General features: G+C 50.8%; 1 protein-coding gene across 4 annotated transcripts in view; it reads left to right on the top strand.

The window, feature by feature from the left end:
- The first annotated feature begins 1,717 nt into the window (after positions 1-1,717).
- The window catches only part of Steap3 (STEAP3 metalloreductase), a 52,769-nt gene continuing 31,354 nt past the window's right edge, over positions 1,718-23,132 (top strand). The window contains exons 1-2 of one of the 4 annotated variants that reach the window (XM_037211474.1): positions 1,718-1,833; positions 2,304-2,681. In XM_037211474.1, coding sequence (XP_037067369.1) covers positions 2,576-2,681 — 106 coding nt within the window. In that variant the 5' untranslated portion in view covers positions 1,718-1,833; positions 2,304-2,575. The other 3 variants (XM_028893935.2, XM_028893936.2, XM_037211475.1) reach the window with 3 other exon arrangements.

The following is a 23,132-nucleotide window of genomic DNA, read 5'->3' on the forward strand; positions in this document are numbered from 1 at the left end:
CATAGGCTCATCTATTTGATTGCTAAATCACCAGGGCGTGGAACTCTTTGATAGGATTAGAAGGATTAGGAGGCGGGGCCTTGTTGGAGGAAGTGTGTCCCTGGGGGTGGGCTGTGAGGTTTCCAAAGCCCACACCAGACCCAGTCTCTCTCTCTCTGCCTGCAGATCAGGATGATACTCCCAGCTACTGCTCTGGCACCTGCCTGCCACCCTGCTCCTCACGGTGATAATGGACTAAACCTCTGAAACTGTAAGGCAGCCCCCAGCTGAGTGCCTTCTTTTATAAGAATTGCCTTGGTCGTGGTGTTTCTTCACAGCAACAGAACAGTGTCTAAGACTTAACCCCAATAAAACTCACTGGTTCACCAAGTTGAACCTTGGTGTCACCCATACTTTGGTGGGCTCCCGATATGGGAAGAGTAGATGTGATGTGTTGCACCGCCTCAGGAAAAGCCTGTCACACTGCAAAGCAGAAAGGGGTTTATTCAATGTAGGACCATTGGAAAGAGAAACAAACAAAGAGGCCCGTGACACTTCAAGTCCATCTTCCGGGTCCTGACATGAGGTTTAGGTTAAATAATGGGCAAGAGGTGTGCAGAGCCAGGAAGTTCTGGTCCAGTGGGCCTCACTATCATGGTTGTCTGGCCCTCAGTCTCTCCTGCCAAGGTGGTCTGATGTGGTGTCAGTGTTAGTTTTTTAGCTGTTCTTACCCTGCAAGGAAACGTCACGAAACACGACAGAATCCGCTTATAAGAGTTTATTAGAAAATAAAGGGACAGAGAGTGCAGGCCTGTGGGAGAGTCACGTGCGTGGAGAAGAGACTGGGGAATATGGCGCTCGACTTTTAAAACCGGCTGGGGGCGTGGCCAGGTCACGTCACTACTCTACGCATGTGCGTAGATCACATGGTCACGTTGTGCGCTTACGTGACCATGCAATGTCATGGACCCTGATCACGCGAGACCCCTTGGCCCGGAACTTGCTAGGCGGAGATATCCAGGCCCACCGGGTATCCTAGCTACGAGAGACGCTTTTGATCCGGAAATGGCTAGGCGGAAGTGTCCGCCTGGTAAATAAACCCTTCAGTCAGAGCTGTGGGACATCTCTTTCCAGGAAACTAGTTCCCCCAAAGGTCACCAGGCTTCCGGCCTTTTCTTATTTCTTTTTTTTTTGGAGGGGACGATGGGGGGGGGGGTTCTGAGACAGGGTTTCTCTGTGTAGCTTTGGAGCCTAATCTGGAACTCACTCTACAGACCAAGCTGGCCTCGAACTCACAGAGAGTCACCTGCCTCTGCCTCCTGAGCGCTGGGATTCAAGGCGTGCGGCCCGCCACGCCCCCCGCCGCCCCGCTGCCCGGCTCTCAGGCCTTTTCTTCTCCCAGTACAATATTCCTGGGGAAATTCTAATTTCTAGGAGTCCATTGTTTCAATAGTCTTCTGGCTAAAGAGAGTCTCTTTGAATGTCTTCATTCCTACCTGGAGGGTTATAGAACCACTAAGGGTCCCCAACCTGTCACAGGGTGGAGCCTTACCCGGGGCTTTCACCGCAGTGGGGAGTTGAAGCATGGAGCTGCCACCTTGTTAAGAGACTGGAGATGGTTGCTGAGCTCTCTCTAAACAGGGTGGGGTCTGTGGTGAGCTGCCTGTGGGAGAGAATTATCTCCTTCCAGTCAGTCAGCATGCACTGCCCCTGAGAGGCCTCACACCCACATCTCAGACCTTGAGCTAAAGGAGTCTCCAAAGGCGAGGAGGCCACAGACTGCTGGAGCCCTCCCTCCACCTGGGAAGAAGTAAAGCTGATCCTGGGTACAGAGGAACCTGGTTCAAATCTCAGGTATGCCACATCTCACTTCCAGATGGCGAGTCACTCTGGTACCTGGAGATGGACCTGATCTATTCTTTTGTCGTTAAAACGTTAATTTCACTAGTATTTTTATTCCCTTTATTTATTTATTGTGTATATGTGTGGGGTACACGTGTGGGGTCAGAGGACAACTTGAGGGAATTGGTCCTTTTATTCTACAGTGTTGGTCCCTGAGATGGAACCCTGGTTGTCGGGACTGATGGCAGCCAACGAGTGTTCTCATTGGCCTTGCTCTATTCTGTTTTATTTTGACAGACAAGATCTCACTGTGTAGACCAGGTTGGCCTTGAACTCTCAGAGCTCTGCCTGCCTCTGCCTCCCAGGGCTAGGATTAAAGGGATGTGCCACCACATCCAATTCATTTTGCAGAGTTCCCGAAGTAGCACTTGTTACCAGCTCGGCTCAAATGTCACTTCCCTTCTCTCCTCCTCCTTTTGCAGGGTCAAGTCCCACAAGGCAGAGGACAACAGGGCAGGGGAATCACAACCTTCAGACTGGAGGCTTTTCGTCCACCTTTGAACTCAGCCTGGTTGCAGATGACCTGAGGCCATTGACCAGCACCTCCACATCCCACCAGGTCCTGGGCGGGGCTGTGACCTGCTTGCTTGGAGCTTGGTTTATACCCATTCACCACTGCTCCAGCGGTGGGTGCAGTCAGCTCCAGCCACCCAGCCTGGGGTGCCCAGCTTCAGAAGAACAACATCACAGAGACATGGCTGCCCAGGCCCACGGTCAGCAGGGCTCTTGCCCCACCCTCCCCGCACAGGGCTGTGGAGAATCACCAGAGAAGGAGGCCAGCGCAACCTACTCTAGACCTGGTGAGCCGGGGTCTGTGGGGCAGGAAGGAGGCAGGGCATGGCAGAAGTACAGAGTGTCCTAACCAGCTCTCCCAGCAAGGGCTCATCCCTGCTGCTCAGGCTCCTTTTTCAGGAACCCCAGAAGTCCATGTAGGCATGCTTCCTCCAAGGAAGTGCACACCCTCTTTCCTTTTCTTTTTGTGCATGTGTGGGTTCATGCCTGGTGTGTGTGTGTGTGTGTGTGTGTGTGTGTGTGTGTGTGTGTGTGTAGACAAGAGACGTCAACCTCAAACGCCATCTGCCTGGCTTTCTTTTGAGTGTCTTAGCCAGAAGCTCACTGGGTTTAGCTAGGCTGGCTAGCCAGAGAGCCCTAGGGATTATTGGTTTCTGTTTTCCTGGAGCTGGGTGCACCTCTAAATCTCCCAGCCTCCACGTGGGTCTGACACATCTCCATGCTTAACCACAAGCAAGGAGTACATAAAAGTTTTGTACCAGGGAGTATCTTGGGCTACACAGTGGATTCAAGGCCAGCCTGAGATATATGAGACCCTGTCTAAAAAAAGTTCACTTCAGTAGAGGAATAGAAAGAGGCAATTTAGCCGGCAGTGGTGGTGCACGCCTTTAATCCCAGCACTTGGGAAGTAGAGGCAGGCAGATCTCTGTGAGTTCAAGGCCAGCCTGGGCCACAGAGCGAGATCCAGGAAAGGTGCAAAACCACACAGAGAAACCCTGTCTCAAAAAAACAAAAAAAAAAAAAAAAAAAAAAAAAAAAAAAACAAAAAAAAAAAAAAAAAAAAAAAAAAAAAAAAAAAAAAAAAGAAAGAAAGAAAGAAAGAGGCAATTTATGCCATAGCAGGGCAGCAATCAGGGTGCAAGAGATTGGGGGAATACTCAGGGTGATTCCTAGTGTCTCATAATCTTACAGTATTGAGTGATACACAGTATTAGTTTACAATAAGGAGTCTACCTTATGTAATGTATACAGGTATGTGCTTATATGTGGAGGCCAGAGGTCAACGTTAGGTGTTTGTTGCCCCACAGGATGCCACCTACCTTGTTTTTTAAGGCAATGACTTAGAGCTCACCAAGTAGGCTGGCCAGTGAGCCCCAGAATCTGCCCATCTCTGTCTCCCCGATACTGACATTACAAACTTGTATTGTTACGCCTGACTTTTTTATGTAAATTCTTAGGGATCAAACTCAGGTCCTCATGCTTGCCAGGCAAATACTTTATTGACTGAGCAGTCTCAACTTCCCTGGGCAGATTTTCAAGATCAGGCCATCGTAGAACTCGACACTGGTTCTTGTCTGCCCAAGGCAGGGGCCAGGCCTGGCACTTTGTCTGGACCCTGGAGCACTGTGTGACATCTTGGAGCATTATAACCTGAATGGATGAGAACTTTTAAGAACGGCCAGGGGCATATTTGGACACTGGGACCCTTGAATGAGGCTAGAGAGGGTCTAGGCCTTGGGGCAGACAGAATAGAGAGCTGGGGAGAAGCCTTGAGGAACAATGAAGGGGTCCCCTAGGCAAGAGGAAGGTCAAGATGTTCATGGGAGCTCTGAGCTGCTGGGGAAGCTGAGAAACCCGGGAAGACCAGCCTTCCCTCCACAGCGAGAGCTCTGCTTCTTTATCTCACTGTACCTTTAAGGGAAAGAAAAAATGCTTTCTTGGATGTGTACATAAGCTTGGACAGTCCACACGTAGAGGGCAGAGGGCAGCTTTTAGAGGTTGGTTCTCTTCACTTTGCAGGTCGCAGAGACTGAACTGAGGTTGATATGGGCTACCTTTACCACTGAGCCACCTCGCTGGCTCTCCCTTGATGCCTTTAAGCATCTGGTTTAGGGCCATTCTCGAGGCCCACCCTCGTTACTTCTGGCCTCTCTACATCTTATCTTCCTGAGCCCTTGGGGTTTCCTGGAAAACAGGATTCTCAGAATTCCTCAAAGTGACTTCAGTTGAGGTATGGTTCCTCACACCTGTAATCCCTGCTGTGACAGGATGTTTGCTGCAAGTCCAAGGCCAGTCTGGGCTACTCGGGGAGGCACTGTTTCCAAAACAAGGGGCTGGGGAGAGGGTTCAGCTGGTAAAGCATTGCTGTGCCATCTTGAGGATCTAAGTTCTGGTCACCCACATAAAAAGCCAGCATGGTGTACTTGTAATCCCAGCACCGGGGAAAGGAGACGGGAGGCTCCCGCTCAGACAGCGTAGCCTAGCCGAATCGGTGAGCTCCAGGTTCTTCCAGGGACGCTGTCTCGGAAAATAAAGTGGAGAAGCAATTGAGGGAAAAGACCTCACATTAATCTGTGGCCTTCACACACATACAAGCACATTTGTGCATGCACCCTCTTCCCCCACACACACATGTGCACACATACAAACACCTCTGTAGGTCCCTCACCCTCCCATGTGCACTGCAAAAGTCAGGAATATCCTTCAGATCTCTAGGAATGTCCCAGAAAGTGTCCCAGGAGTTGGGAAAGCCACAGTCCCACTTCCCATAAGCTGAGTGTGAAGTTAACGCCCCCAGGGACCTCAGTAGGTGAGGCCACAGGCTAAGTCTGAAAGGACAACATGCTGTGCCCTCGTGTGTTGCTGTACAACAAACGCCGCCGATGTGGGCCCTGTGGGGGAGGGGCGTAGCATCAGGCAGTGTCCCAGGGCAGGGGACACCTTTGACAGGGAAGGCTGACATCCTGGAACTCAGAGGTGTGTGTAGGATTCTAGCTTAGCCAGTAGTTCCCAGGGACCAACACAAAAACCAACGGGGCCTTGAAACTGCGGACTTCCGAGGGCAGGTCAAAAGTCATCTCTAAGGGGCGCAGGAGACGGAAATGTGATGCAGCTACAGTCAGCCCCCCGGTTGTAAGTCTGCGCACCCTTGCTGCTGTTCCGGCTCTCACTGCAGAAGAGGGAAGAAACCCACCCCCACTTGTCACCTTGGGCTCTGCCCACCTGTGCAGCCCCAGTCTGCCGCCGAAACTACCACTTTGACCTTGATCATAAACCGCACTTGGATTTGAAGTGTTCTGCAAGTGGGGGAGGCGGGCAGAGGTCATCCTGTCTTCCCCACCCCCTTCTTCTCCGCGTGTGTGTGAGGGGGGTCGGTTCTGCTCACTTTACTGTGGGCAGACCAGGAAGTGACAAGACCGGCTCTGAGACTCCCTAGGGGAACGGAGGAGGATGGTGGCTGGTGGCTTCCTCCACTTGCAGTGCAGGGCGGGGACCGAGGGCCTTGCACTCCGCGATTGAGGGCGGGAGGGGTGGCGTGGCTGGATAAGCGACCGCGAGCTGGCCGGTGGCCACCACCCGGCCAGGTCCGGCCCCACGGGCGGGCGGGGCGCGAGGAGAGGAGGAGCCTGGGGCCGAGCCACCGCCTCCGCCGGCGACCTGCAGCTACCCTGGCTCCTCCAAGCGGCCGGCGGCCGAGGTGAGTGACCTTCTCCAGGCTCGGGTGTCGGAGGCAGTGAGTGTACTGTCCCGGGGACCCCTGGTGCGCGCCTGCTCTGATGCACCCCGAGCGATCGCTACAGGTCGGGCAACCTAGGTCCCCTAGGATCAAGCCACGTGAGTCTGGTGGCAGAAGATCCCAGCGGGGTGGCCACAGACAAGGGGGAAGAAGGCGTCCCTCTGAGACCATGTTGCACTTGTCAGCCACCCTCCGGGCACAGCCCTGGACTACCACGGGTGCCACATGCTCCTCCTTTTGGCTCAGCTGGTTTAGGCAGATCTGCCCAGTGCCCGCCTCTCTGCCCGCGGAGTCTTAACCGGAAAGTAATTCCTCTTGCCCCATTGAAACCTGGGAGCCGGCTGCCGGCAGGAGTGTAGTGGTAACTTTGGTCACTCTAGTTAGCTAAAGTGGAGGTTGTGTCTTGGGCTGCTTGGATCAAGAGGCAGCTTGTGCTGGTGGGGGGTGAGGGGGTGGTACAGGGCACCAAGAAATCTAACAGGTGTTCAGAGCCACTTCTGAAACAGGCTCCAGAAAGTAGGGGTTCGTGAAATGCTGTAGGGAGGTATGTCTCCCGGGCAGAGTGCTGCTATAATCAGCAGCCAACATTTCTCAGGCACTTAGATGTGTGCCAGGCTGCTTGTTAGGGCCTCTGCATGAACTAGCCCAGCTAATCCTGGCAGCCAGGAGGCCCTGGCTTATCTCTGGTTATTCAGGGGGATGCCAAGCCTTCCAGGTCCTTGGCATTTTGCACAGACACACAGGTAGGTAGCAAGTCATAGAAGTTGCAGGCTTTCTGGACAAAGGGGTCTTCTAGAAGCAGGCCAGATCCTCAGAATATCTGGACAGCCCGAGGAATGCAGTGCTGGGTGGGCACAATGCCCACAAGACCAAAGGGCATGCCCTCTCAAGTCACTGCAAGGGCTATGTGTAGTGTGTGTCCGTGTTGAGGCCAGCGGTGGATGTTGGGTATCTATCTTCCTTTATTGGTGTGCACATTTGAAAAGATAGGATCACTCACTGAACTTGGAGCTCACCAATTGACTAAGTTGTCTGGCCAGCAAGCCCTGGGAATCCCCGTCTCCACCTCTCTGATGCTGCCTTTATGGGTGTGCACGAGTGCACTAGTTTGAGTTCTCGGCTTTTGAACTCGGTTCTTTGTGCTTGCATAGAAAACACATCACTGACTGAACCGTCTCCTGGCCCCTGCAAAGGCTGTTAAAAACACAGATGATAGCCAACTGAATCAGTCAGAAGTACATGGAGGGCCCAGCTGTGTGTCTGTCTGTCTTACTCATCTCTGTCACCAGTGGCCTGTACAGGGGTTGGAAGCAAGCAACTGATTAATCAATACCTGATGGATGGATGGATGGATGGATGGATGGATGGATGGATGGATGGATGGATGGAATGGGACAGACAATGTCACTGGGTGAAGTGGTGGGGGATGGGAAGACTTTTTTAAGGAGGCCTTGGAATGAGATTGTCAAGGGAGGCTATTAGCCTCAGGGCTAGCTGGGAGCTCAGGCTGGCCCAGCTGGTCACATGGAGTTTGACCAGACTGCCCCAAGCCTGCTGAGGTCCTCCAGACATGGTCTTGCTTAAGTGTGTATCTCTCCATCCTGAAGACATGAGACCCATGGATTCCCAGCCTGTCATGTCTTCTGTCCTTGTTTTATGGTTCTTCCTCCCTCAGCCTTATCAGAGACAGGGTTTCAGGGTGTTAAAAAGTGAAAGTTCTTGATCGAAGTCCAAAGCCACAAGCCTTCACAGTGGGTGGGATGAAGGCAGGTAACCGTTGGTAGGGGAGTCTGGCTTTGTAGTCAGCAAGTAGTGAGTCTGAATCTCAGCCAACACTGAAGTCTTCTGGTTCCCTGAACTTGGTTCTTCAATTGTTAAGCCTTGCTCAGGCCTTTGGACACTACATCCCCATAAAGCAGAGGGAGTGGTGCCCCCAGGCAGTAAATTATATAGCACCCCGTGCATCAGATCCCTCCCTCTGCTCCCGAGGGTTTGAATATTAATGTTGTGTGTTTGTGTTCATGCCTATGCTGAGGTGCATGTATATATGTGTGTGCATGTGCGTGTGTGTGCTCACATGAGCGTGAAGACCAGAGGTCAACCTCAGCTGTCATTCCTCAGAAGCATTCGTCTTGTTTTTCACCACTAGCTCTCCCACCGCTCTGGGACTTGCCAATTCAGGGAGGCTGGGTGGCCAGAGAGCCCCAGGGTCTGCCGGTTTCCTCTGCGTCCCCCAGCTCTGTGACTACAAGTGTGCACCACCGTGCCCAGCTTCTTATATGGGTTTTGGGGATTAAACTCAGGTCCTCACACTTGCAAGGCAAGTAGTGTATCAACTGAGCCATCTCCCCACGTCAGATCTGAGGATTCATCTGCTTGGACCTTCCAGGTTCATTTGCTCTCTGATAGACCACTTGAGGCCCAGAGCGGATCCCCTTCTCTGTGACAGGGCTGGTCCTAGCTCCAGGCCCCTGGAACGCTTCTGAGAGTCTGAGTACCTGCCCCCAGCCCAGGAAGAGCCTCTCTGTACTTCACACTGTCTGCAAACCGAAACCTTAGTAGGCTGGGGCAGGGATGGAAGGCCTTCTGGGACTTGGGTTCTCGGCCTTCCAGCTGAAACTGGATCTGCTCCTTGCTGCTTTCCCTACCCCGCAGAGTAGTTAGGGCTTTTTGGGTTGGGCAGGCAGGAGCTGAGTACCTTAAGTACTCTATGAAATTTCTCCAGTATCTGGACCAGCAATGGGTCTCTGGATTTAAAAGAAGGAAGACTGTCCATTTAGAACCTACATTTGCCCCTTTCCTCCTTTATCAAGGGATGGATGTGTGCCTCTGCTTTGTGATGTGTGAAGACGTGTGCGCCATGGTACACATGTGGAGACCAGAGGACAGCCTGGGAGACCTTACGGTTCTCCCCTTCTGTCTTTACATGGTCATCAGGTCTTTGTGTTGGGCTGGTGCAGAAAGCATTTCACGCACTGAGCCATCCTACCCGCCCATATGCCTGTTTCCTACTCCTGTCCCACCTAGTGAAACCCCATCCTAATCTGTGAGGTTGTGAAGGTTATGAAGTGGTGGACTCCCCATGTGATATTCAAATATCCAGTCAGGAAATCACCTCTTCTGCTTGGCCCCTCAAAACTGGGCCTACTCTCCGTCCCATCTACCTCTGAGAGTGCACTCCAGCTCATCACCCTTCTCCTCATCAGCCTGCCGTGCACTGATGCCCTCCTGCCCGAAACGACAGTCCTCGTTCCTGAGTGGTTGGCTTCCACACATCAGAGCCTGGACCAAGCGGTTTATATATGAGTTCACTGTCCCTTGAGACTCTTAGGAGATGGTGTTCCTCCCCCAACCATGTGATTTTTCCAAGGGCAGGTTAGCCTCCAGCCTCTTTAGCCCCAAACCTGACTCCTTTCCACTCACTCCATGCCTGTCCAAATCCTGCTTCGTCAATTATTCATTCAACTAACGTTTACAGACACTAACTTGATGCTGGGCCCTCAGACCAGCAGACTTGAGACTATCATTGTTGCATTCCCCAACTCATCCATGCCCTCTAGAACTCTGAATACAAGTAAGGGAAGGACTTCTCTTCCTTGTGCCTTGCTCTCCAGAGCACTGCTTTGAGCAGATCTCTGTCTAGTTGGCCCTGTAGTATAAGAGCCCTGTACTGGAGAGTTAACCTTCCCACAATGCATCCCCACCTGTCACCTTGGTCACCCACGGGAGCAGCCATGAATATCACTGTTCTCTGGTCAGGTGTCTGTCTGTCTGCTGCTCCACGTTGACAGCCCAGTGTTTAGACGTTACTTCCATGTTGGGAACTAAACACGGGGCTACAGTGTGCCAGGCAAGTCCTCTTCCACGGAGCGGCTCCCCGGGTCCAGTTGCTTGTTTCTGAGCCTCCTTAGTCTAAGAGATTAATCTGTACAAACAAGAAGACAGCACAAGAGCATCACACTAGCCAGTGACACAAATTTGGGGAATATGAGGATGAAGGATGGAGCTGAGATACCAGGTTGTGTGAAGACAGCAAGGCCCTCCTGGGGCCGGGGAGCAGGCATTGGACAGTGATTCCCCCATACTGTACGCACCTGATATTTGTGGGGTGGTTGTAGACTGTGGGGGAGTTGATCTGTAGTTCTTTCTGGTAGGGCTTATGAAAGTGGCAGGACCATGGCAGTGAGGTCCACTGTCTCTGGAGGCAAACTTGTTCTAGATGGCTGTGATTCCAGCCCTCCTGGTGGAGTTGACCTGAACAGTGTGGGATGTCACAAGGGGCCTGTGCTGGGGACAGAAACATACTGGAAACATGTTCTGTCCAGCAAATTGGTGCCCCCATGAAGACTGAGCTACTGTAAAAGATAGTAGTTGTTCTGGCTGGTCCTTGGAGACATGGCCCCAGACTGGAAGGGAAGGAAGCAGTGTGAGCCTGGTTGTCAGGGATCTTGATTGGGCTGGGGCTGGCCTTCTGGAAAGCCTTGCTCCTGGCAATCCAGGCTCTGTGGCTGGAAATGGAGACCATAATGCACCTAAGCTTTCAAGGTCTCCATGAGAAAAGCCACATGAGAGCAAGTGGAACCCTAGGAACTGGAGAGGGCGTGTGTCCGCTCCTGTCCGCTCCTTTCCGCTCCACCCAGCAGGTGTTTCTTCCTGGGGAAGTGTCCCTTCCGCTCAAAGCAGCTACTCTAAGGGGACCTGGAGATCACACAGCACCCTTGACTGGGACACAGTATACTAAAGGCCCTTGTGCTGAGTTGGGAATTCTGCCCCAAATCCTGCTGCCCCAGCTCTTTGGGTGATTCTGGGCTCACTGGTAATGGAGAGCTCTCCTTGAGCCCCACTAGCCCCACGGGTATCTTCCAACATCAAGCGAGCACAGCTCAGAATAAGGGACTGTGGGAAATGATGCATGGGTTTCCATCTTCAGCTGATGCTGTCCGGGGAACATGTGGTACCCCCCAGCAGCAGTGAGCAGATCCAGACCACAGGCAGACATGTACAAACAATAGTACTTGAGTAACTTGTGTCTTTTTTAGACAGGGTTTTTCTGTGTAGCTTTGCGCCTTTTCTGGAACTCACTTGGTAGCCCAGGCTGGCCTCGAACTCATGGAGATCCGCCTGCCTCTGCCTCCTGAGTGCTGGGATTAAAGGCATGCGCCACCACCGCCTGGCTGTAACTTGTGTCTTTAAGGGTGCCCATAGTCACTGTTTTACTTAACGATCAACACATAGAGGGAACACTGGCGATGTAGCTCAGCTGGAAGAATGCTTGCTGAGCTCTGCCCACAGAACCACATAAGCTAGGCATAGCGGAGCGTGCCTGTAATCCTAGCACTTGGGAGGTAGAGGCTGGAGGATCAAGAGTTCAGAGTCATTCTTTACAACACAGGGGATGTAAGGTCAAACTGGTCTACATGAGACCCTCAGAGTGGGAAAGAAGCCTGTCTAAAGTGTGTGGTCGAACTCAAGTTCATCCTCGGGGCCGCTAAGTGATGCTACCAACTGCTAACCCAGTTTTACTTGTTAATTCAGAGTGGGTACATGCCGTCTAGGGCTACAGGAGCTGATAGGTGCCTTTAATACTGTCCAACAGCACGGGTTGGATCTCCAAAGGAGGAGAGTCCGGAGCATGTTAAAACTCAGATTGAAGCAGGAGACCAAGTGCAGAAGGGTCACAGGTCGGGGTGGAGAAGGAAGAGAACACAAACCAGTCTCTGTATTGGCCTGTGCTGCACCCCAGGAGCTGCCTGAAACCAGCCCTCAAGAGGCTTTAGCATTAGGGACAGACATAGAGGACTGCCAGACAGAGCGGGATAGGCCCCGCTCTAGAGGCTGGTCTGGGACGCTGAGTGCCTATCGAGAGAGAACCTTCGCCAGACGGCGGGACTGCTGGTTCTCTGACAGGTAGAAGACAATCAGAGACGCCCACCCACACGCCCAGACAGCATGATTCTCTTCAACAATACAGAAGTTTTGTGAACTCTGGGCTGCCCTTGCAGCCTTGGAAACCAGCGGTAAGCCACCAGCAGCAGGTGGGGTGTGCCTTAAACTACCATTTCAGGTGAAATGCTCTTCTGATTGTAGAGCTGTCTGTCTGTCACTGTTCTGCTCTGGGCATCATCTGGCACGCGGTGACAGAGAAGCCTCCTCCGTCAGCACAAAGGGCGGAGAGAGTTATCACTGAGCCGGTGACAGCCATGGTGAATGCAATGAATTACCCTATGAGAAATTGATCAGTTGCTACTTTCTGTAACCATTACGCTTGCTTTGTACCTTGAAGAGTCTCAGTGCCTCTGCCTCTGCTCCTCCACCCCTTCACGGTGGATGACATTTATTCATTTTATGCATCCTGGCTTCAGCTGGCCATCCTGCCTCAATTCCTGTAGCAAAGGCACTGGAGTCTGAGCCACTAATTACCACAGTGAGGTTTCCTCCCCAAACAGGAAGTCTCTGGCAGAATTGCTCTCTCAGGGCCCTCTCTAACTGAGCATCAGTCACCCCTCCCAGGCCAGTCCTGTGGCCAGCTGTAGGCAGGCAAGCTGAGAGGGGAGGTGTCCCAGTCACCCACACCCTGGAAGGCCCGTGGCCGCCCTCCTTCTGAAAAACCACAGTCAGTTTGCTGAAGGTGGACGCTTCATGGCTTGCAGCAGCAGGGCTGTCTAGGGACTCTAAAACTTCAGAGCTTGCCTGGAGGCCAGATGTCGCAGCCGCCTGTTGCCACCGGTGGTAAGTCTCATCAGGGCTCCAAGGTAGCCACCACACTCACCGACTAGGAGACCACCCTCTGGCCCATGAGAGAGCAGTGATTTCCCGAGGGTTACACAGCCCCAGGCAGCGAAGAACACAGCAGAGGGAGGTCTTGACAAAATAAAGTGGGGGGATTGTCTCCTGTGTACCTCTCAGGACCCCCCTTTTCAGGGAGGATGTTCAGGCAGTGAACACAGGAGCCTGTTCAGCGTGTAGGACTCCGGTTTCCAGATACAAAGCAGCAGCTTTGTGGGTTTTAGTGTGTGTTGCTTAAAAGGAAAAAAAAAAAAGTTAATGTTCTTGATGTATTTCTGAGGAATGTGGGCCTGTTGGGAATTATAAATTTTACTTAATTGGTAACCATTTCTGCACTGGTTTATCACAGAAATGCTGGCTGCAAGTAATCGAACTGGATTTTTCTAGAAGGATTTGAAAAGCTAGATGTTTGTAAAAGCTCTATCAATTATTCATCTGCTTTTATTTTGCAGAGTGATGTGGGGAGAAAATTCTGTTTTGTATCAGACCAAACCTATGCATGAGTGTGTGTGGGGGGGGGGAGGCTGGTTTATGTGCATGAGCTTTGCTTTCTCTTTGGTGGGAACAAAACTGCCTTCTTTTAAAAAACCATAATGATTTTTATGATGTCTAAATAACAACTCCAGGTAGTATTACAAGAAATGTAACAGCAAAATGTTTGTAAGAATCCATCAGATAAGAGACATGCCCGCAGAGAAAACAGAAGCGTGCCACTTAAAATGTGTTTGACCGTCATTAACTGTTCTGTTTTGTTTGGAGTGGCAGAGCCTCCTGTAGCCCAAGCTGGTCTGAACCTTTTATAACCGAGGATGACTTCAAACTCCTCCCGCCCCTACCTCCTGTATTGGGATGTGGTGATATTGTGTTCCCCAATATATTGTGAACACTAATAAACTTATCTGGGGTCAGAGAACAGAACAGCCACTAGATATAGAGGCCAGACAATGATGCCACGCACACCTTTAATCCTAGCATTCCAGAGGCAGAGATCCACATGGATCTCTGTGAGTTCAAAGCCACACTGGAAACGGCCAGGCGTGGTGAACATGCCTTTAATCCCAGGAAGTGATGGCAGGAAGCAAAAAGGTATATAAGGTATGAGGACCAGGAACTAGAGCCTTTGTTAAACTTCTAGGCTTTTGAGAAGCAGTTCAGCTGAGATCCATTTGCATGAGGACTCAGAAGCTTCCAGTCTGAGGAAACAGGATCAGCTGAGGAATTAATTGGTGAGGTGAGGTGGCTGTGGCTTGTCCTGCTTCTCTGATCTTCCAGCGTTCACCCCAATACCTAGCTCCAGGTTTGTTTTTATTAATAAGACCCTTTAAGATTCGTGCTACATGGGATGGCAAGCATACACCACCAGACCGTTTGTATGGCTCTGGGGATTGAACCCAGGGCTCTGTGTGTGCTAGGTAAGGCCACTCTACCAACTGGCCTGCATCTCCAGATCTGCCACCAGCTTTAAATGCTTATTTGAGACTGGTGGCCTCTCTTTTCTCCCCTCACATTGGGCCATAGAAGTAGGGGCTGGGCAAGCCTAAGAGAGTAGGAAGGAGCGAGGTCCTGCGACTGAGCTAACCTAGGATGGAGGAGAGTCCCACTTCACAGGGAAACGGTTCCCAGCAGCTCAGAGAGAAGGTCAAGGACTCGGGAAGCAGACAGACAGGAATTAGGACCTGATGCTGGCCAGGTTGTCATCCATGACACCCACACACAGAGCTGCAGCCTCACCACCCAGGAGATGAGTCGGATGCCGAGATTAGATCAAAGCAGCTCTGGGTCCGGGAGGAAGGTCCCTTCACCTGTCTGAGCCTTGCTTTAGGATGCGAAAGGTGGAAGCAGTGACTGTCTTCTGCAGGTCGTTATCACATCATGTATCTGAGGTCATGACTGAAGCAGCGTAAACTGGCCTCCTCTTCTAATCCCTTCACTTTTGACGCCGGGGATTTGGGATGTACACGTACCGAGTGCTGGGGTGTGCTGGCTGCCTCCCTCAGTGGCCTTCTGCCCCAGGGAAAGCCTGCATCAGGGAAGTCATGTGGCAGAAAAGGGGAGAGGGAGTTGTCCCTGGGAATGCTTTCCTTCTGCATACATAGCAAGGGTGTAATTTTCACCCAGGCTGTGCAGGCGAGCCTCAGCTTAATAATGGCTTGACGTAGGATCTTTCAGCTGAAGGTGCTACAAAAACACTAGCATTCGGTAGAAAACATACTTCAAATTTTGAATTAGGGACTTTCCTCAGGCATTTTAAACTTACAGTATCATGTAAGTTTACGATGGATTTGCTGGCTGCAACCCTACCCTAAGTCAAGGAACATCTGTGTCTTCAAGTCCTTAAAATGAGCAAGGCTTATGTGTGTCACTTGTATACGTCTGTATGTCCACACATGTGAGATTATATATAATCACACTCATGTGGAGGTCAGAGGACTTTCTCAATCATTGAGGCGGAGTCTGTCGCTTGAACCAACTGCTTCCCAAGTCCGCCAACCTTACCGGGGGATCCCCTGTCTCTGTCTCTGGGATTACAGACAGGCTGCCCCTCCTGTCTGATATTTATGTGGGTGGTGAGGATCTGAACTCTGGTCTCTAAGCTTTTATGGCATGCTCTTTACTCCTGAGCCATCTCCCCAGCCCAGAAAGACTTTATAGACGTTATTACTCCTGCCACCTGCCTGAGGGGTGTGAATTATTCATATCAAAGGGTGTTAGGTTTAACATTGCCATAAGTATGTGGGAAGGGAGGAGGGGAGAGTACAGGCTTCCCAACTCTAAGGGAAGGTACCTGGCACTGTACACTTGTTCCATCTTGTGGCAGAAAGCCTAGGGCATCAGAGGACAAAAACATTGATTTTGTCTTAAAGTGCAACTGGGAGGCGTTTCCTCTTCCTCCTCTTTAAAAATGAAGGCATGTGTGTTTACTGGGGTGTGTGTGTGTGTGTGTGTGTGTGTGTTCCTGTTCCTGTGTGTGTGCTTGTGTGTGCTCACAGGTATTTACCGACATATGTGTATGTGTGTGCTCACATTTGTGTTGACGTGTGTATGTATGCGTACTCATGTGTATTTGCACTAATGAGTGTGTGTGTGTGTGTGTGTGTGTGTGTGTGCTCACGTGTGTGAGTTGGGGGGTTGTATATGGAGACCATAGGATAACATCAAGTGTCATCTTCAGGAGCTCACCAACTAACCCAGACCATCCTGTCTCTGCCTCCCTGTCACTGGGATTACGAGTGCAGCCACCACGATCCGCTTTGTATGGACGTGCTGGAGGTCAAGTACGGTCTTCACACTTCTCTACCAACTGAGCCGTCTCCTCAGCCTCAGCAGCTGGACCTTCTCTTGGGCCTTGTAATTGGGAATCTTAGTTGTAAACTTGACTAAACTTGGAATCAGATAATCCTGAAAGCTGCTGCATACTGCTGTGAGGGCTTTAGTTTGGTTTTGTTTGCTTGTTGGTTGGCTGAGACAGGTTCTCATTACGTAGCCCTGGTTAGCAAAGAACTCACCATGTAGACCAGGCTGTTCTCCATCGCACAGCGACCTGCCTGCCTCTTTCTCCAGAGTGCTGGGATTGAAGGTGTGTGTCAGCATACTAGGCTGAGAGACTCTCTTGATCAGATTATCGAGTCAGGAGGACTCACCCTAACTGTGGGTGGCAGCCCAGATAAAGGGACACGGGAGAAGGACACTTGCTTTTTGCCTGCTACCGTCACTCTTGCTTACATGTTCATGCTCCACTGAGGCCAGAACCAGCTTCCTAGAGCTTCCACCATAGACTAAAGACCAGTGGCTCTCCAGGAGTCCTTCAGACTGTTAGGGACAATTCGGGACTGCTGAGACACCCAGCTAGTAGACTGAGCAACTCGTGGATTCTCTAGCACAGGGTAGCCACTGTTGGATTACCTGGACCGCATCCTGTAAGCCAATCTAAAAATTACCCTGATTCAGTTCCTGTGAGGAACAAGCAGTTCAGTGACTCTGTACATATAACCTTTGGCCATTTGTGGAAAAATATGGAAAATAATGAAGCTGGCCGGGTGACTTCCAGAATCTCTGGATAAACTCACAAAAGATATAAGAATGAACTTAGTGGTAAAATTAAGCAGCTCCAGATACGCACCAATGGGCTGAAGTTTGTTAGGTGTGTCCTGGAAGAAATCTCTCCAGCAGCCATAGATTTCAAGTTGCCGAAAATCAAAACCAAGCCCTCATCGAAAGGTTGGCTGACTTACATCAAAACCTCAAGCCCCAGTCCTGAAGGATGTCAGCAGTTTTAAGTGAAGTGCAGGTATTGGTTAGAAAGAAACTGGGACCTTGTGGCCCTGGGTGGAGATGTGTGGGAGGACCCCAAGGGGGCTGAGGGCATTGACTCTTCAGATTCCTTCGTCTGAGGAAGTAGCCTCCCTACCCTTCGAGGATGTGCCCCCTCCTTCTATTTCTGCAGTACTGCCCTCCTGCCCTCTTCACCTGCCATGTCTGTAGACCAAGCAATGACCTTCCCTGTAGGAGATGCTGGGCAAGACAGTGCTGCTTAGTTCCCGTGAATCATTTTCTCTACACGTGTAATGGGACTCACGGCTAACAGGCTCCTAGAGGTGAAACCAAGTGTGGTCCATAGAGGGGTGTGCTACACCAGTAGAGAACGGGATGACTTTGTTAATCCGTGCAAACAGAAGTCTGGCGAACTGTGTGAGGACGGACTCTAAGGGCGTGGGATAGTGATAGAAGGAACAAAAACCTGGGTCGCCCGAGTTTGTGGATATGAGCTCATTGAGCAGAGATTCTAGGTTTAAAATGGACCGTTGTATGATTAAAGAACGTGCTGAGCATGGGAACTCACATCCCCAGTCCCAGCACTCTGGAGGCAGAGGCAGGTGGATCTCTGAATTCCAGGCTAGGTAGGACTACATCAGTGCTTCCCGACCTTCGCAATGCTGTGATCCCTTAGTACACGTTGTGTATATGTTGTGGTGACTCCCAACCACAAAATTATTTTTGTTGCTACTACATAAGCGTAATTTTACTACTGTTATGAACCGTAATGTAAATATCTGACATGCAGGATATCTGATAAGCAACCTCCAAAGGGATCCTGACCCACAGGTTGAGAACCACTGGACTACATAGACTGTCTCAAAAAAAATGGGGGGGAGAGTTCATTTAATATGTTGCCTGAGTATTTATCAAAAAATGGCCTACTGAGTACGAGCTGGAGATGCTTGATCCTTTGGCTTAGTGCTGGTGAAGGGATTTGGAGGCTTAGGGAAATTGGAATGCTAGCGTAGATCCACCGCAACACCTAATCCTCTGCAACGGAAGAGCCCAGAACCCATGCCCTTGACTAGTGCTGGAAGATGCACAGTGGCAGAGGAGCGCCAGCGCATCCGATGAGCTTCGCTGATGCTCCTTCCCTCGGGTCGGACCTAAGTGTGGAAGATGCTGGTGTTCAGCGGACACTGGAAAACATCGATTCAAAGAGATCTTTAGAAGGATTACGTAGACTAGTGCCACCGTCAAGGACTTGAGAGGTGCAGGGGTGGGGTTCCCACCACATCGCCCTTTAACTCTATTCGGTGGTGTGTATAGAAGACAGACGGGCTATGGAGGATGATGGCTGACTATCGAAAACCTAAGCAGTAACGCCAGATGCAGCTGCTGCACCATATGTGGTTTCTTACTTGCCCAGATTAACGCGTCTTCTGGTAGCTTTTTCTTGTGCTTGTCCATAAGGACCACCAGGAGCAATTCGCTTTCAGCACCAGCAGTACATCTATACTGTTCTTGAGGTATCAAGGGAATGGTAATTCTCCAGGCCACTGTGGTATCATCATCCCTAAGCAGGTGAGCCTGGGCTGTATAAAAAAGCTAGCTGAAAAACAAACAAACAAAAAAAACGCTAGCTGAGGGGCCTGGAGAGACGGCACAGTGGTTAAGAGCACTGGCTCCTCTTGCAGAGGACCTGCGTTTGATTCCCAGCTCCAACATGGCAGCTCATAACATTCTGTAACTCCAGGTCCAGAGGTTCCGACACCCTCTTCTGGCCTCTGTAGTCACCCCACACATGTGGTGGACATATATACATGCAGGCAAAACATTCATATATATAAAGTAAATAAGTAAATATTTAAAATAGTAAAAACTAGCTGACTCAAAAAAAAAAAAAAAAAAAAATAAATAAATAAAAAAAAAAGGCCAGGCGGTGGTCACACCTTTAATCCCAGCACTCGGGAGGCAGAGGCAGGCAGATCTCTGTGAGTTCGAGGCCAGCCTGGGCTACAGAGTGAGTTCCAGACAGGCACCAAAACTGCACAGAGAAACCCTGTCTCGGACAAAAAAAAAAAGAAAAAAGAAAAAAGAAAAAAAAAAAAAAGAAAAAAAGAAAAAAGAAAAAAAAAAAAAAAAGAAAAAAGAAAAAAAAAAAAAAAGCTAGCTGAGCATGAGCCAGTGAGTAAGTCAGAGTTTTAGCCAACATGCTGTAATCTTCCATCTTCTACCTCAAGTTCTTTTTTTTAAATTTTGTTCATTTTTATGTGCATTGTTGCGGTAATGCCCGCGTTACCGATACCCTTCACCATTGGTGTTTTGCTTACACGTATGTCTGTGTGAGGGTGTTGGATCCCTTAGTACTGGAGTTACAGACAGTTGTGAGCTGCCACCACCGCCCGGCTTCAAGTGCTTGCATAAGTTTATATTCTGACTTCCCTTAGTGATGGGCTGTGACCAGGAAGTGTTACCAAAGAATCCCTCTTCTCCCAGTCTTAGGGTTTCTGTTGCTGTGAAGAGACAGCACAACTAGGGCTGGCTTACAGTGTCAGAGGTTTCGTCCATCATCACGGCAAGGAGCGTGACCAGGCAGGCAGACACGGTGCTGGAGAAGGAGTTGAGAGTTCCGCATCTTGACCCACAGTCAGCAGGAGTCGCTGTGTACTGGGCATAGCTTGAGCATATAGGAGACCTCAAAGCCTGTCCCCACCGTGACACGTTTCCTCCAACAGGGCCACACCTCCTAATAGTGACACTCCCTATGGGCCAAGCATTCAAACACATGAGTCTATGGTGACCGTTCCTATTCAAACTACCACACTCCCCAAGTTGCTTTTAGTCAAAATGTCTTTGCTGTTTGTTTGTTTGTTTGTTTGTTTGTTTGTTTGTTTGTTTGAGACAGGGTCACTCTACATAGCTCTGGCTGTCCTGGACCTCACTATGTAGATGAGGCTAGCCTTGATCTGCCTGCCTCTGCCTCCTGAGTGCTGGGATTAAAGGCATGTGCCACCATGCCTGGCTTTGCTGAGTCATGCCAACACATCTTATGGCAACAGAAAGCAAAATAGAACAAGACTTTTGAGTTTTGTTAGTTAGTTGGAGGGGAGGAGATTTGCAGGCAAAAGAGACTGATTCAGAAAACCAAACATGATCCCTGAGCTCTGATCAGGGAGGCACTAGAAACAAGGAAGGGGTGCCAGGTGGGGGGTGGGGGTCAGGGGATAAGCAGACCTACATCTCCATTGGTGTCTCACCTGCTCAGGACCTCCTTGATCGGTGGAGACTGGGCTAACACTTCTTCCACCCCAAATGGTTACTATGCCCTGGCCCAGAAGCTCACAGACATGGAAACCATTAGCTCATCATTCCTTAGCCTCCTTCCATTATATCCCACAGCGCACCTCAAACCTGGTGTTTGATTTTACACTTTGACCAGAGTTATAGGTGTTATTTATTAAGCAGCACAATGTTGTTATTCATTAAGCAGCGCTGTTTACCATAAGAGAAAAGCCACGAGATACAACAAAACCCACTATAAGAGTTTATTAAGGGAAGGGAATAGGAAAGATGTGCAGAGGCCCATGAAATAACCATGCATGAAGAGAAAGGGGGAACACGTGGAACCAGCTTTTAGAGGATTCGCCACCCTCCACCCCGCACATGGGCTTGCGTAGCTACGTCACAAACACGCATAGATTACATGAGCAAAGTATGTGATCACGCAGTGCACGGATTATGTAGGACATAAGGCCCTGGGATGACTGAGCATCTTGCCCGTGCATGCACCGCACGGTCATGTAGCTGGGGGAGTGGCTAGGAATTCTAACATTAGTAACATAGCCTTTATATTTATTTGTAGTATTTAAACTCACTGTGCAGAGCCTGGGCGGCAGTGAGTTTCTAAAATAGCAGCTGTGGCACTAAGTGGCTATAGGGTAGAAATTTGGTAAATTCCAGACCAGTCAGAGACTTTCAGAGGAGGTCCATGGAGCCTTGGTAACCACATCTGAGGTTCTCTGCCTTCCACATGTGACCACAGGCAGGGGAGGGGGGAAGAAAGGGAGAGAGAGAGGAGAGAGGAGGGAGGTAGAGGGGAGACAGAGAGATTTGTGTTATTTCATCACCACTGGGATGCAGACCCCGGCTAGGTTCTGGGAAAACTGCTAAGACCCACAAACACACCCTGCCTATGCACAGAATCCAGAAGTTATATTATTCAAGCAGACATTAATTGAGCACCTATGGGATGTCAGGCTCTGGGTTAAGTGGTGGAGACACATATATGAGCAAGAAGCAGCCTGTGCCGGGTGCACGGACAGATGAATGAGCCAGAAGGTGAAGTAAGTGGTCAGTAAAGAGACCCATAAAGTCACAGGCCCAAGGATCCCTCTGCCCCGGCCCAGGAGAAAACCGAGAGCCACTCCGGGGATTAACCTTCTGAGTCCTGTGAAAGCGCCTTCTCTGGCCCATGGCAGGGTTGGGGCGTGGCTGTATGATCTGGTCCTCCCAAAACAGCTGGAAAGTGTGGAGACCAAGTTCGGTCACCTTGGGAGTCCAGAGGGAGTGTCTTTTCAGGGCCAGGGGAGGTTCCCCCAAAGACTTTCTGGAAAAAGAACTCGTGACTAGACAGAACAGGAGGAGGTGACGTCATCAAGCTTGAGTCCCAGGAGGAAGGCCTGGAGCTGTCCTTGTGTGTCTTGGCTACCTTTTTTGTACCCCCCCAATGCCCTCCAGTCCAGGAGCAAAGCTGGGCTGAACCTTTTATTCTGATTTTGCAATTCCCTTCCCTTGGCAAGGGGAGGGGCAGCCCCAGCCTTCAGGACGCGTGGGCTCCAGGCTTTGCAGCTCCAGTCCCTCTCCCTGCCTCCTCCCAGGAGCTGAGGCCGCAGACTCAGGTGCGGCTTCTCCATGGCCTCCAGCCTGGCTGGATTACACAGCCCTCCAGGAGCTGGCTGACCCACGGGCCCCCTCCCGGAGCTCCCTGGGCACAGCTAAGCTGGCCCTCCCTGGCTCTCCTGGTGACTGGCCAGGCTCTCATTATAATCCGTGTTGGTTAATATGGATTATGAACTTGATAGGATCTAAAATCACCTAGAAGACTGACTGTATTAGCCTCTGGGCCTGCCTCGGAGGGATTATCTAGATTCTGTTCGTTGAGATGGGAAGACCCAGTCCTAAAAAAGAGGAGAAAGTGGACTGAGCACCAGTGTTCATCTCTCTCCTTACTGTGGATGCCATGTGACCGCCGCCCTCTCTGGCTGACACCATCCCTTCCATGGCATGATAGCTTGTACCCTTGAACGATGAGCTGTAACACACCCTTTCTCCCTTGAGTGGCTTTTGTGATGACATTTTATCACAGCAACAGGAAAAGGAACTAATACAGAGTACACCATGGATGAGATTCCTCTGAGAAGGCGGGGCAGGACGGAGTGTTTTGAGCACTGCCCAGCCACAGGGGGCGCTCTGCACAGGAGCTACTTTGTGTAGATTTGTGTGCAGATGGTGAAGAAGATGCAGGAGCTGGCTCACCCCAAAGCTTAGAGCCCCTGGCCTCAGGGCTGATGTCAGCACCCACCCCCACCCCACCCCATCCCTCCCTCCCACCCCGTCCCTCTCCCAGCCAGCACTGACCCTCACCCTGAGTCTCATGGTCGTGGGTTGAAGTGAGCTGTCCCGATGAGTAGCTGTTCTGACTTCCACTGTTGAAGAAATGAAACTGAACAGATGGGAGGTGGCCATCTGGGTTCTTCAGCCGAAATGCACAGTTCTTTGGGGACATCCTCCCAGCCAGGGTGTCTGTTAATGTCCTGGCCCTCCAGTCTTTGGGACATCCTAATACCAACTTCTCCCCAGCCTGCTGTGGGCCTGGTGACCTACCTGTGGCGGAAGTGGAGAGTATCCAGTTCGCTTCTTTGACTGAAATGCCACCACATTCCCCTTCCTCCTCTCT

This window comes from Peromyscus leucopus, chromosome 15 (assembly GCF_004664715.2).
Source record: "Peromyscus leucopus breed LL Stock chromosome 15, UCI_PerLeu_2.1, whole genome shotgun sequence".
NCBI classification, from domain to species: domain Eukaryota; kingdom Metazoa; phylum Chordata; class Mammalia; order Rodentia; family Cricetidae; genus Peromyscus; species Peromyscus leucopus.